This window comes from Rutidosis leptorrhynchoides, chromosome 4, assembly GCF_046630445.1.
Source record: "Rutidosis leptorrhynchoides isolate AG116_Rl617_1_P2 chromosome 4, CSIRO_AGI_Rlap_v1, whole genome shotgun sequence".
In the NCBI taxonomy this organism is placed as follows: domain Eukaryota; kingdom Viridiplantae; phylum Streptophyta; class Magnoliopsida; order Asterales; family Asteraceae; genus Rutidosis; species Rutidosis leptorrhynchoides.
This window is the reverse complement of record NC_092336.1, coordinates 346,842,973-346,856,266: the sequence shown is the minus strand read 5'-3', so window position 1 is coordinate 346,856,266 and position 13,294 is coordinate 346,842,973. Positions and strand designations below refer to the sequence as shown.

General features: G+C 31.5%; 1 protein-coding gene across 1 annotated transcript; it reads right to left on the bottom strand.

Annotated features, from left to right (window-relative positions):
• Positions 1–719: 719 nt before the first annotated feature.
• Positions 720–4,094, bottom strand: LOC139841744 (uncharacterized). Its single transcript, XM_071831950.1, has 8 exons — positions 3,997–4,094; positions 3,237–3,253; positions 2,203–2,381; positions 2,001–2,098; positions 1,833–1,917; positions 1,387–1,476; positions 1,086–1,282; positions 720–984 (listed from the first exon to the last, which is right to left on the bottom strand). The coding sequence occupies exons 1-8, from the start codon at positions 4,092–4,094 to the stop codon at positions 720–722; spliced, it is 1,029 nt and encodes a 342-aa protein (XP_071688051.1).
• Positions 4,095–13,294: the final 9,200 nt, after the last annotated feature.

Sequence of the window (13,294 nt, the reverse complement as noted above, 5' to 3'; positions counted from 1 at the left end):
TATTTTGGTCTTTATGATATAAAATTCGAGCATTAACTATTAAATAAAAATTACATTAATTATTCACTCCCAACCCCAAGTAAAATATAGCAAGTTTTAAAATTTAACAAATAGTTCCTAAATACATTTTTAATAAGCCTATAATTTTTAAAACTAATTTTTGGCTAACTGTTTATTTTAAAATTATATAAGTTTTGAATTTAGTTTGCTTAATTTCAATCGGAATATCAAACGAATATTACAATCATTTAATATTTTTAATATACTTTATTTATATATAGATATGTTTTTAAATAATAATTATTATAATATCATATTTCATAATAACAACATTTAATATTTCAAATTATACTTCCAATTATTATTTATATAAATACACACATATCTATTTACAAATAGTTGTTCGTGAATCGTCGGGAATAGTCAAGGGTCAAATGCATATAAGAAACAGTTCAAAAATTTTGTGACTCAACATTACAGACTTTGCTTATCGGGTTAAAATCATATAAATATCAAGTTTAAATTTGGTCGGAAATTTTAGGGTCGTCACATCTTTGGCTTTCCACCCCGAGTAAATGAAAAAAACATATGTGCAAGGCTATTAATAATTTTGAACTTATGTAGTAGTACAGATAATTGGATTTTCTATCATCGATATTTTTTCGTCAAAAAGTAATAAGTTATAGAATACCTTCTCATTATAAGCTTCAATAAACTTTTCAACAAATGCAGCATGAGTCCTTGACGGTAAAAAACAGATTAGATTGTTTAAGATTGTAATGACTAACTTCAACCTTAAATAGAATTTTCTTTCCAGTAAGAGCATTGAGCTCATCTGGTTTTTCCTGGCCATCAGGTAATGATTTCTGAAGCTTATATGCCGTCTTTGTAACATAATTGATGACCTGAGACTCAAATAGTGTAAACGACACTGTGCCATTTGAGTCCTCTATTTTATCTTCAACACGAACGTTCACTTTGTACCTATATGATTACATAGTTAATTAATATGGATGTTATACTATAATAGTATACTAAACTATCAAAATAAATTTTTTATGTTGGACTAATGAGTAACTACAAACCTCATACAGACTTGTGGATCATCTTGACACTTACTGCACCTACGTATTAGAGCCAGAAGTGCATCAATATCAAGTGTCAAATCAACACATGTATCCGCTGGGTTTGCTTTACGATGGCATTTTTTACAACCGATATAACACCATTCATCATCAGGCAGGACGACAATTATTTCAACAAAAACAACATAAATTCCAAGCTATATAACAAAATTGGCCGATAAGTAATGTGTCAGTCTAATTAGCAACAGTCTAATTATAATATTTGGATAGTTTAATTAGATTTAATACGTATAAAACTTACATTGTGTATTGCTAACTCATTACACCCAACAGCCTTAACATCATTAAACCAACCCTTCAGTTGTTTAGGAGGTGGAGTGAGAGAAGAAGCCTATGACTATGATGAGTCATCATTTACATGCATTTCTAAAATACTGATCCAAATTAAATAATCAATAAAATATTAATAAATTAACAATCTTTGTCGTTTTGAACTGTAAAAACATCAAATGATGTAGTGCATATGTTGCTCGAAATTGCTTAACAGCTTCAAGATTAGCATTTATAAGTACTTTTTGTGAAGTTCCAATCTGATCGAATAGTCAATTGCTCTATATGATTTGCAACAAAAATTTTGTAAATCATTGAAAAATGGTTCATTAAAAAGGTAATAATATATTCAGTAATACGAAGCATAATCATACCTCTATGTTTCTTAGTTTTGCCACAATGTATAATTAGTATCACACACTCTTGATCGATTGCTTCTTTCAAATGATTTTGAAAATCCCTCATAAACTTGCCCCTCAATGTACACGATAAAACAACACCACTGTCATGTATAAATAATTGATCATTTAAAAGTAACTACTCAAATTAACAAAATTATTAAGGTCATGTAGTTGAGAATATAACCTAAGATCCTTTAAGTCGATAACAATATACTTATTTTGGAGCTCGTCACCATCACCATACCGTCTTTCGTCACTGTATTTTGTAACCAAGCCAATAACCTTTAAAGCAAAACATGGTTAAACAATTTAATATTAGTTAAAGTATTTATTAACAAAATCATTGTTATACATGCAGTGACTGCTTTTGAAACATTGAAACTGACCAAATCATCAAAATGGATGAACTTAAATCCATCAACACCATTCCACCCAGTATTATCAAGAGGCATAACAGATGTTTTGTGATTGATCATAAACTTAGAGTCATGAGACCAATGGGTGGTCTTTCCTCCATAAGGATTGTTGCCAACAAATGCATTTCTCAGTATGTAGTTATTTGTTTCTATGAGAAAATTCTCATACTTTGTCTTAAAAAAAGTTTCTTATAGTGACTCCAATTCGATCTCTCTTTAAAATGAAATTATATTTAAAATATATAAATAAATACTAAAATGAAATGAAAAAATATTATGTCATTATGATTAACTTTTCATCAGCAACAATGGATAAATGAAAAGCTTTAGTGGAGTTGCGTCCCAACATGAAATAAAAAACCTCTACCAAAAGCTATTGTTATTGAACAGCAATGCAACATTTATTCATGCACTACAATAGACTGAATTCCTACATTTACTCCATTTTTGACAATTTTTACTACTTAACATGATGATAAGTATAACATGCCATAGACCCCTTTAAACATACCAGCCCTTGACATAAGTCAATTATCAATGTTAGGGCTAGGACGATAGACATAGTGCTTCTATAATCACCAATTAACATAACAATACAGGTTTTTAGATGTCAAAAAAGGATCGACGCCTATTTCTTTAGATAGTGGTAATTACATTTCAATAATCGCTAAAATAATAATCTATGCAGACAATGGATGTATGCCTAATATAGCAGGATGATATATGGTCTAAACATGTATAGCACTACTACTTAAAGGCTGCTAATATATTACTTTTCGAGAACTTTGTGTTGTATTAAGAAATTTGTTGTATACTCTTGATTATTGAAAATATAATATAGAATTGTCAATATAAACTTAATAACAAAAAAAAATATTACACAAGCCGTATGTTGAGATAGTAAGTTTTTGTTTAACATGCTTTAGACTCGTTAATGCCTCTTTCTGCTTTCATGGGCCTAGTAGAATCTTCAAATGCATCTCACTTTAAACTTGTGAATTTACCTCTCATTAAATTTCGTCTACAAAGTAGAAAAGACGCACACCCAGTGTTTTTGAAAAAACACAAATCAAAATATACTTAAGCCATAACGATAGTAGTCTTCTTTTGGAAATGCAGCCTACTCATGTGAATGTAAAGAGATTACTAAACCATATCAAAATTTTGTATTGTTGTCCTACAATAAGTGAGGAATGTAGGGCCTAATGGAGGCTGCCAAACTTGTTTCGCACCAATACAACCCGACTCATTAAGCCCACCCATTTTGCCAACAAGACTATTACCTATTAATTACCCATCTTCTATTAGGGAAAGTAAACCTCGCAATATGATTGGTCCACGTGGCAGCTCCCCTCACATAAAATTACTGTTCACGCTGTTGGTTTTTTTTCCTTTTTGTGTTTCACGTTTTTTATTTAATTTACTTTTTTTATTTTATTTTATTTTAAATTACGGTTGAGTGGAAGCCGGTTAAGTCTCAAAAGGCAGAAACAGTACGCAAACAACTACTGGTCATCCTTTCCTCTTCCTCTGTTCGTCCTTCACCTCCCACCTTGACCTGCTCCCTTCTCCCACACCTTTAGCCTTACCCTGCTCCTTCCTCCCTTACCCTCTTGCTTTATAGCTTTTTTATTTGATTTCCCATTAATTAATTAACTCTTCATACTTACTCCAGACCAATTCCTTTCCTTGCTTACAGAAAATCTATCGGCTACAGAAATTACAGATTCGTTGTTCTGTTGTTAATCTATTTAATTAATTTACGTTGTTTGCTTGCTATTGTTGGCTGTCGTTTTTGCATCGTTCTTGCGTTGTTCAGGCTGTTCACCATTCCCAACCCTGTTAATTTTTTGGCTTTTCATTGTTTGGTAATTTCCGTTATGAGGAGTTCTCGAAAAAGGAAAAAACACTCAGCCAATTCGAATGTAGTTGGTGGTGATGTGTTAGAAAGTGTTGGACCTTTAGACCTACAGGTTGTTTCCGATAAACAATCTAAGAAAAGGGCTTCTCTACGTAAGGCACATGCCAGTTCTTCGGCTTCTTCTCATGGTATGATATTGTTTTTTATTCTAATTTGTTGTCACTGAAATTGTTTTTTACAAGTTTTAACAGATATCTATTTGTGCAGTTTCTGTTAGCTTTTCCCTTCATGCTCAGTTGATACCCATATATACTATCTCTGCACCTTTTGATGTGTTAGGTAAATCGAGTTTCTAACTATATGTATGCTGTTTTAGTGTAAGTTGCACTATCTTTGGCTTATGTTGTCTTTTGTTTCTATGCTATTCTGCTGTAACTTTCACTATCTGCGGATTATGTTGTCTTTTGTTTCTTTTTGCTTTTCATATATGTATGTTGTCTTTCATATATGCATGTTGTCTTTTATATGTGTATGGTTGTTGAGTGCAAGAGCCACTAGAATTGAAATCTTTAGACATTTACTAGCCTGGAAATTCACTATGCCTCATCTTTTGTGTTATTTGTTTGCTGTTTTTGTGTTTCATTTAATTGTGTCAATTTTGGTTTTTTTCTTTTGTAAACTACCGATTTGAGGTTGCAATGTGTATTTGTTTTTTTGTTGTGGTTGTTGAGTGCATGAGGCACTTGAATTTGAATCTTTAGATATTTACTAGCGTGAAAATTCCATGTGCTGTGATTGAATTACCTGCACTTGGCGAGTTCTAGAAAACAGTTTTATTTTAATGGCGGTTATCGTTGTTGACTTTGCGAGTTATTAATTTTGTCAACTCTGTTTTTTTTTCTTTTGTAAACTACCAATTTGAGGTTGCAATGTGTATTTGTTTTTTTGTTGTGGTTGTTGAGTGCAAGAGGCACTAGAATTGGAATCTTTGGATATTTACTAGTCTGAAAATTCCATGTACTCTGAGTGGATTACCTGCACTTGGTCAGTTCTAGAAAACAGTTAATTTTAATGGTAGTTATCGTTGTTGAGTGTACGTGTTATTTGCCTGTTTTCATGTGTGTTTATATATTATTCTATATGCTCTTTGACAATTGCCTTGTATTCGTGCAGGCGTATCTCCTTTATATCGTGATTCAGGGGACTGCACGTCCGTTTGCATGCAGTGCGGGGCTTTGTTCTGGCGCGCTGATCATGTTAAGTCATATTTCAGAGACAAACTACTTCATTATCATCGCTGCTGTGAAAATGGCCGCGTCTATTTACCGCGCTATGAGGATCCTCCTACAGAATTTAAGCGTTTGTTAGAAATTCCTGCTTTCGTTGATAATGTTCGTACCTACAACCAGATGTTCAGCATGACGTCCTTTGGAGCTCTTATTGATGAAACTATTAACGACGGCTATTCTCCTTATGTTTTCAAAATCTCTGGCCAGATTTATCATTGGCTCGGTAGTTTGTGTCCTGAACAGGGGAGCCCCCCCAGGTTTCTGCAGCTTTACATTTATGATACGGATCACAAAGTTGAAAATCTAATTGGGCATTTTGGGGGCCGTGATTCAGGATGGCTTTCTGAAGTAGTTGTTACTCAGTTGGTGAAGTTACTTGATTCAAATAATGCACTAGTCAAGTTGTTTCGCACCGCGAGGGATATGTGTGCTGGCAGCGAGGTACCTACTTTCAAGGTTCGCTTGTATAGTTTGAGCGGGTCAAGCCAACATGCACTGCCTACTTCGGATGCAATAGGCGCTATTGTTTTTGACTCTGTCCCACAATCTATTTCTGATTACGACGTGATAATCGAGCCTCGGTCTCAGCTTCCCAGGCGAGTTAATAAGCTGCACCCGTTATATATGTCACTTCAATTCCTGCTAATGTTCTTTTTCGGTGAACCCGATTTTCACCCGAATCTGAAACTGCGCGCAGCCTCGGGTTCGCAGTGAAAGGACCCGTTCATATACATTATAAACGATTCACAATAGTTGATTTCATCGTGAGGTACTTGACCTCTATATGATACATTTTACATACATTGCATTCGTTTTTAACAAACAAACTTTCATTACATCGAAAGTTGACAGATATGCATATCCTTTCATAATATATCCAAACTGTGAATGACTTAATAATAATCTTGATGAACTCAACGACTCGATTGCAACGTCTTTTGAAATATGTCATGAATGACTCCAAGTAATATCTCTAAAATGAGCAAATGCACAGCGGAAGATTTCTTTCATACCTGAGAATAAACATGCTTTCAAGTGTCAATCAAAAGGTTGGTTAGTTCATTAGTTTATCATAATCGATCATTTTCATCATTTTAATAGACCACAAGATTTTCATTTCCATTTCTCATAAATGTACGCCCCATACATAGAGACAAAAATCATTCATATGGATTGAACACCTGGTAATCGACCTTAACAAGATGCATATAGAATATCCCCATCATTCCGGGACTCCCTTCGGACATGATAAATTCGAAGTACTAAAGCATCCGGTACTTTGGATGGGGCTTGTTGGGCCCAATAGATCTATCTTTAGGATTCGCGTCAATTAAGGTGTCTGTTCCCTAATTCTTAGATTACCAGACTAAAAAGTGGCATATTCAGTTTAATAATCCAGCCATAGAATGTAGTTTTAAGTACTTATGTCTATTTTGTCAAACATTTATAAAGCATCGCATGTATTCTCAGTCCCAAAAATATATATTGCAAAAGGATTTAAAATAGAAGCAAATGAAACTCACAATACTGTATTTTGTAGTAAAAATACATATGACGATATTGAACAATACAGGGTTGGCCTTGGATTCACGAACCTATATCATTCATATATATATTAACACACATATTCGTAATCGAGTAAATATATATTATTATTAGTGATATAATTTTTATATTATTAACTTATATATATTTTTCATTATTTAATAAAATGTATTCATTTTGTATATAAAAGTATTAATATAGCTAATTATGTATGTTTAATATATCTATATATTTTTTTCATTTGTTTGTGGAAGCTAGTAATCGTAATAATAATAATATTTGTAATGGTAAAAATGATAATATTGATAATACTTAATATTACTAAAAATAGTACTGTTAATAATCTTAATGATAATTATAATGATATTAATAATACTAATTATAAAAATATTACTTTTACTGTTAATGATAGTTTTAATAATAAATCTTGTGATAATGATAATAATAGTAGTTTTTAATGAGAAATTTAGTAATAAGTATAGTAATGTGTTTTTATATAAAGTTTTTATTTGTAATAATAACCATAATAATAATAGTGTTAATATTAGTAATAATAATGATATTCCGTTTTAATATTTATATTCATATTTAGAATTTGATAGTTATAATCTTAACAACATCTTTAAGATTTTCATTTTCATCGATATCCTAATTTTCATAATAATAATAATAACACTTATTCTAATAATAATAGTAATGATAATTAGGATAATTAATAATACTTAATAATACTAACTAGTTGTGGAGCCCTCGCTTCGCGCCGGGGACTCCATTTTGAAGGCGAGTTAAAAAAAAATCTTGATATATTTTGTAAATTTTTTTTTTAATCTAACATTGAAGGGTTGTTCTTTTTGTGGAAGTTGCTTCTTTTAGCATTAAAGTTAGTTGATCTATTTTGTAAAAAAGAATTTTTTTCAACATCTTTTAGTAACATTGAAGGGGTGTTCCTTTTAAGATAGTTGATTCTTTTATCGTTGGAGACAAAAAAAAAATTAGCACAGTAGTGGCCTATGTAAGTCCTACTGTTTGAGCGCAGTGTACAACTCAGTAAAGCGTGGTGGGTGTTATTATTCATTATTTTTAGTGTTAGTGATGGGATAAATAATAATTTAGAATATATGTATAAGGTGGAGGGTTCGATTTGTATTTTAATGAAAGTTAGGGGTTTGGTTTGTGAAAAGTGAAAAATCAAATAGTACAATATATGTATAAAGTGGAGGGTTTAATTTGTATTTTAATGAAAGTTAGGGGGTTTGTTTTGTGAAAAGTGAAAAATCAAATAGTACTATTCATAACAAATAAGACAAATTTTGTCTATTAGTTATATTGGTAATACTTGACAATAAAAATAATAATAATCATAATAATATCAATAATAATTAAATTTATAATAATAATAATAGAAATGAATTTAAGAGTGTAAACCCTTTTTAAAAGCCTTTCCTAAAAAAAAATGCTCCATACGAGACTCGAACCCGTGACCTCTCGCTAACTCATAAACACCCATGACCACTCCTCCAATTCTGTATTTCTGATTTATACCTATCTCATCTCTATATAACCCGTATTTCTATTTCAAGCTCGAATCAGCTCAATCACACTTGGCCCAACACGAGACACAAGTATTCGGCCCAACAGGAAACACAAGCTTTCGGTCCAACAGGCCCAAGCTTTTTAGCACAGCCCAGCTTCTTCTGATAAATAAAAAAAATTGTGGTGGCCTGGGTTCCAACCTAGGACCTTCTGCTTAACAAACACTCCACTAAACCATGGAACCGTCAGTTGCTTTAGTAACAATTCACCTGCCTAAACATTTATCATATACGAAACTATTTATCATTCTATCTTCATAACCTATGTTAACAACGAATTAATATTTTTATCAGATCATCACCATAAACATGTTTATCATCATCTTATCACAATCTTAATCATTATTATACAATGTTTCATCGTCATATACGTCAAACTTGCTATCATATTCTATATCATCGTCGGTCTTAATCATATACATCATTATCATCATTACGATTTTCATATACGTAATTTACATCATCTATGGCATCAACTTCTTGAACCCGTAACAGTACCATCATCATCCTTATTATATAAATAGAATAGTAACAGGAACGCCTCAAGTTTTGTAGGTTTCAATTAACAAAACGAATATCACAACTTAAATCTAACAAAAGAAAATCCTTGGGAAAAAATATGGTACATGAGTATGGTGTGCTTTATTCCCACTTGCAAATTCGGCTCACCTACAGGTAACTAGCACGACTCCTTCTTTTTTTTTCTTTTTTTTTGTTTTAATTTCTCATGGCCCGTAATCATGGAAATCACTTTATACCCATCACTTTCCATAATCTAATTATAATAGATAGATGTTGGCACTTAGAATAAATATAACAATAAAATAGAAATGAGTGACTATGGCTTTTTATTCGGCCCACCATGGTTTCCACGCAAAGAAGTATCCAACAGAAAAATATATAGTCGACATTTGAATCCTTTTTGAAAAGAAATTGAAACAAGAGGGTTGTGGTTTTTGGATTAAACTGAAATAGAATGGAAGAGAGAAGAAAAAAATGTTGTAAGTATCAATGAAACAGAAGGCAAGTGGTAGTAGAATTATCGATGGTGTTGGTTGTTGTGGTTATGGTTTTCGAATAATGAACAGAAAAAGAACGAGATGAAGTATTTGTTGATGGTGGTAGATGGTTTGGGTCGACTTACAGTGAACAAAATATATTATGGTTGGATTGCGATGATCAATAGCTCTTGGTAGTGGTGTTTATTATATGAATACGGTGATAGCGTTCATGGTCGAGTGGTGTTGGAGTGGTTAGAAAGTGGTTTTTTGCAACAAATCTAAAACATATGGATTGTAGTAATAGTTTAAAGGGTGACGGGTATAGTAGTTGTGGAAGGTGATTAAATGGGTTATTCAAAAACGGGTTTTGGTTCGTGAGATGGCTAGGGTTTTGTGGAGATCGAAGATAATAGTAAGCAAGGTTGTGGTAAGAGTTATCGAGCAAGATGGTTTATGGTTATTAATCATGTTGTAAGTATATGTATGTATATATATATATATATATATATATATATATATATATATATATATGGAGAAGGTGGAGATTGATGGAAGGAACAATGAAGGTTGTGGAGAAAGGTGAAAGTGGTTATGCATCTATATCTATATCTCTCTGCATATGATATGAGTATGCAATAATATAGATTTGAAAGTTGGAATCCAAAAATAGTAATACATCACTTAGCTTACATAATTGATTCACGGGCATTCAAGTATAACTAAAGTACCAATCATATAAATCATATACAGTGGAGTTTGGTTTATTCTACCGACAAACAGTTTTATTAGGGATAGTATTCCGTGCCTCGTTGTTTAAACAGTAACGGATAAAAGTATTAATAAAAATCCCATATTTTTAAATTAACTTTATTTATTTATTTTGGTCATTATGGTATAAAATTCGATCCTAAATTTATTAAATAAAAAATACATCAACTGTCCCTCTCATATATGGGTAAAATATAAAAAATGTTAAAATTAAATAATTAGATCCTAAATATACTTTTAATAAGCCTATAACTTATATAACTCATTTTCGTATCACCGTTTATTTTAAAATTACATAAGTTTGAATTTAACTAGCTTAATATCAATCGAAACATCAAACGAGTATTACAATCATTTAATATTTATTTTTAATATATTTTATTTATATATAGAGATATATTTTAAATAATAATTATTATAATGTCCTATTTTTATTTTATTAATTTTTAATAACAACAACATATAATACTTTAAATTATATTTCAAATTATTATTTATATATACATACACACATATCTATTTATACTTAATTGTTCGTGAATCGCCGAGAGGAGTCGAAGGTCAATTGAATATATGATAAAATTCAAAAATTTTAAGACTCAATATTACAGACTTTGCTTAACATGTAGAAACTATAAAAAGTTGAAGTTTAAATTTGGTTAAAAATCTTTGGATCGTCACAATACCTACCCGTTAAACAAATTTCGTCCCAAAATTTGAGTGACGTGGTCATGGCTAACAATAAAAATGTTTTCATGACGAATATGAGTTGATAAATAGAGTTCTATTATCATTGAGTAATATGGATAAAACAATTTGATTATTCGAAGAGTACGAATGAAGCTGTCACAAACGAGCGATATGAGTAAATGCAGGTTCGGCTTAACTTTTGACGTAGTCATGGTTGAATTCCGGAATTCAAGGAATTTAAAGAAAATCTTCGTAATCCATAAAAGATTTGCTTAGAGAAATTTTGATTAAATGCGATAACCTGCCTCGATTTCTTTGTCTGATATTAACCTTTTTCATTCTATTATTTTCACCACTCCTATACTTTCTTCCTCAATTCATACTTCCATAAGATCCATTAATATCAGTTCTGATCCTTGATATTTTCTTAATTATCATTGCTGTCATCCTTCTTTTCAATCTTCCACTAGAAAACTCTGCTTACTTCTACTATTACCTTGGGGTGATACTATTCTTAATTATACCGTGTCTTTATATTGCTATTCGTATTAATATCCATGGATTGTAATTTCTGCGTTGTTGTTGGGTTTTATATCTTCCCTTATATTTCGATGTCCCTGATTCTGTCTCCTATAATCATTGTCATCCATAGTTAATGCTCTCTCCTATTTGCTGCGATTTATACCCCTATTTACACCTCGAAGATTTATGCTCTATTTTCTCTTCTATTTATTAAGCATATCAAGTAATGGTCCAGAATTCGTAAGTATGGAGTTTCGAATGAATATGGCTAATGTTCTAAGAGATAAGTTGTAATGGCACGATCTTGATTGGTTAAATTACTAGAATTCATGAGAAAAGATAGAACTATCAGGAAGATAGGTTCTCGATATGTTTGGAGATTAGGTAGAATGTAAGAGTCGTGTAAAATGGCACATGATGACGTTAGGGTCTGTGAATCATCACGTTCTATTGGAAACTCAGCATGTCTTACTGTAATATAATCACGTTGATCAAGTGTCATTATATTATACTAACTCATGCATCAATATCCAACACTACTTCAAAATCATTCATAATTTAAATTCGAATTTTTCAGAATTTTAGAAACTAAAACAGTTTCTTTTATGATATAACACAGATAGAGCGGAGTGATAAATGATTTCAGATAAGAATAATTATGAAAATATCTTCAGAAATATGGATGATATTTATAATGAAAGATACGATGATATCTTAGAATTTCTAATATCAGAGGATGATGAAGAATATTGTCTGCAAGGGTTTAGAGTCAGGAGCAAGGTATTCGATAATGACTTCAGCAGACACGGAATCATTTAGATTCTTTGAAGGTAGATTTCGTCCTTGTGATTTATCTGCAGCCTCCTTCATGGTTTGCTCAATCCGTTTTTCAGTGCCAAATCTTCTCTTTTTCTGAGCTTTGCCAACACACTACTCTTTATCATCAAACATTTTACTGTTAAAGTCGTTTATAGCTTTTTATACTTCATCTGCATTTCGAGAACTAGTTCGCAGTTCAGGGTGTTTTTTTTTTAGAAACTTCACATTCGAAATATGTAAGTCCAGGAGATAGACATTATATATGTATATAACTGTTGATGTAGACATGCTGCAAGATTTCAAAATACTGATTGTTGATTCTCAATAATTGGAATGGAAATTCTCGTTACAAGATGTGAATGAGTATATGATAAGGTTTTAATGAACAAATATAATGGTTCTTCGGAGAGACTTAAGCCAATGAGTAATGAAGTTACTGGTAAGTTTACTACTAATGCGGTGAAATATAAACGGTTCTCCGGTAATGACGACGAAGGGCAGACTTATATGTCAAGATTATAATAAGACTAATTCAAATGAAAGTAAAAGTTGATTTGTTGAAGCTGTGATAAAATTGGCTAATTTGGAACGGAATTGCAAAGTTATTTTCGGTAATAACAACGCCAAAATAGCTAGCACAGATACGTGTTAAACGTTTACTTAGGTTCCGAGATTTTTTCAGGTGCATAACTATATGCATAAACCTTTCCTTCCGTAGATGAGTGCGGTTGGTTCATCCTCTCGATTGAGATGTTTTCAAGAATTATGAAAGGTTTGAACGCAGATTGTAATCGTCAAGATACAAATGAGGTTTTAAGATGAAATCAAGTGGCGAACTTAAAGAATTGTTTAGTTTCATATGTTATAATCAATATTTTAATTCATTTTAATTGTCCAATGTTGGCAGTCCACAGTTAGCAGTCCACACTTAGTAATTCAATAATTCATATATAGTTTAATATATAATATTCGAAT

Excerpts from the sequence above, each read along its gene's own strand:
- LOC139841744 (XM_071831950.1), bottom strand. The coding sequence starts at position 4,094 with ATGAAAAGCCAAAAAATTAACAGGGTTGGGAATGGTGAACAGCCTGAA. Across the intron at positions 1,918-2,000 it reads ATCGACTTAAAGGATCTTAG|TGGTGTTGTTTTATCGTGTA; the intron begins GTTATATTCTCA and ends TATACATGACAG. Across the intron at positions 985-1,085 it reads GATCCACAAGTCTGTATGAG|GTACAAAGTGAACGTTCGTG; the intron begins GTTTGTAGTTAC and ends GTAATCATATAG.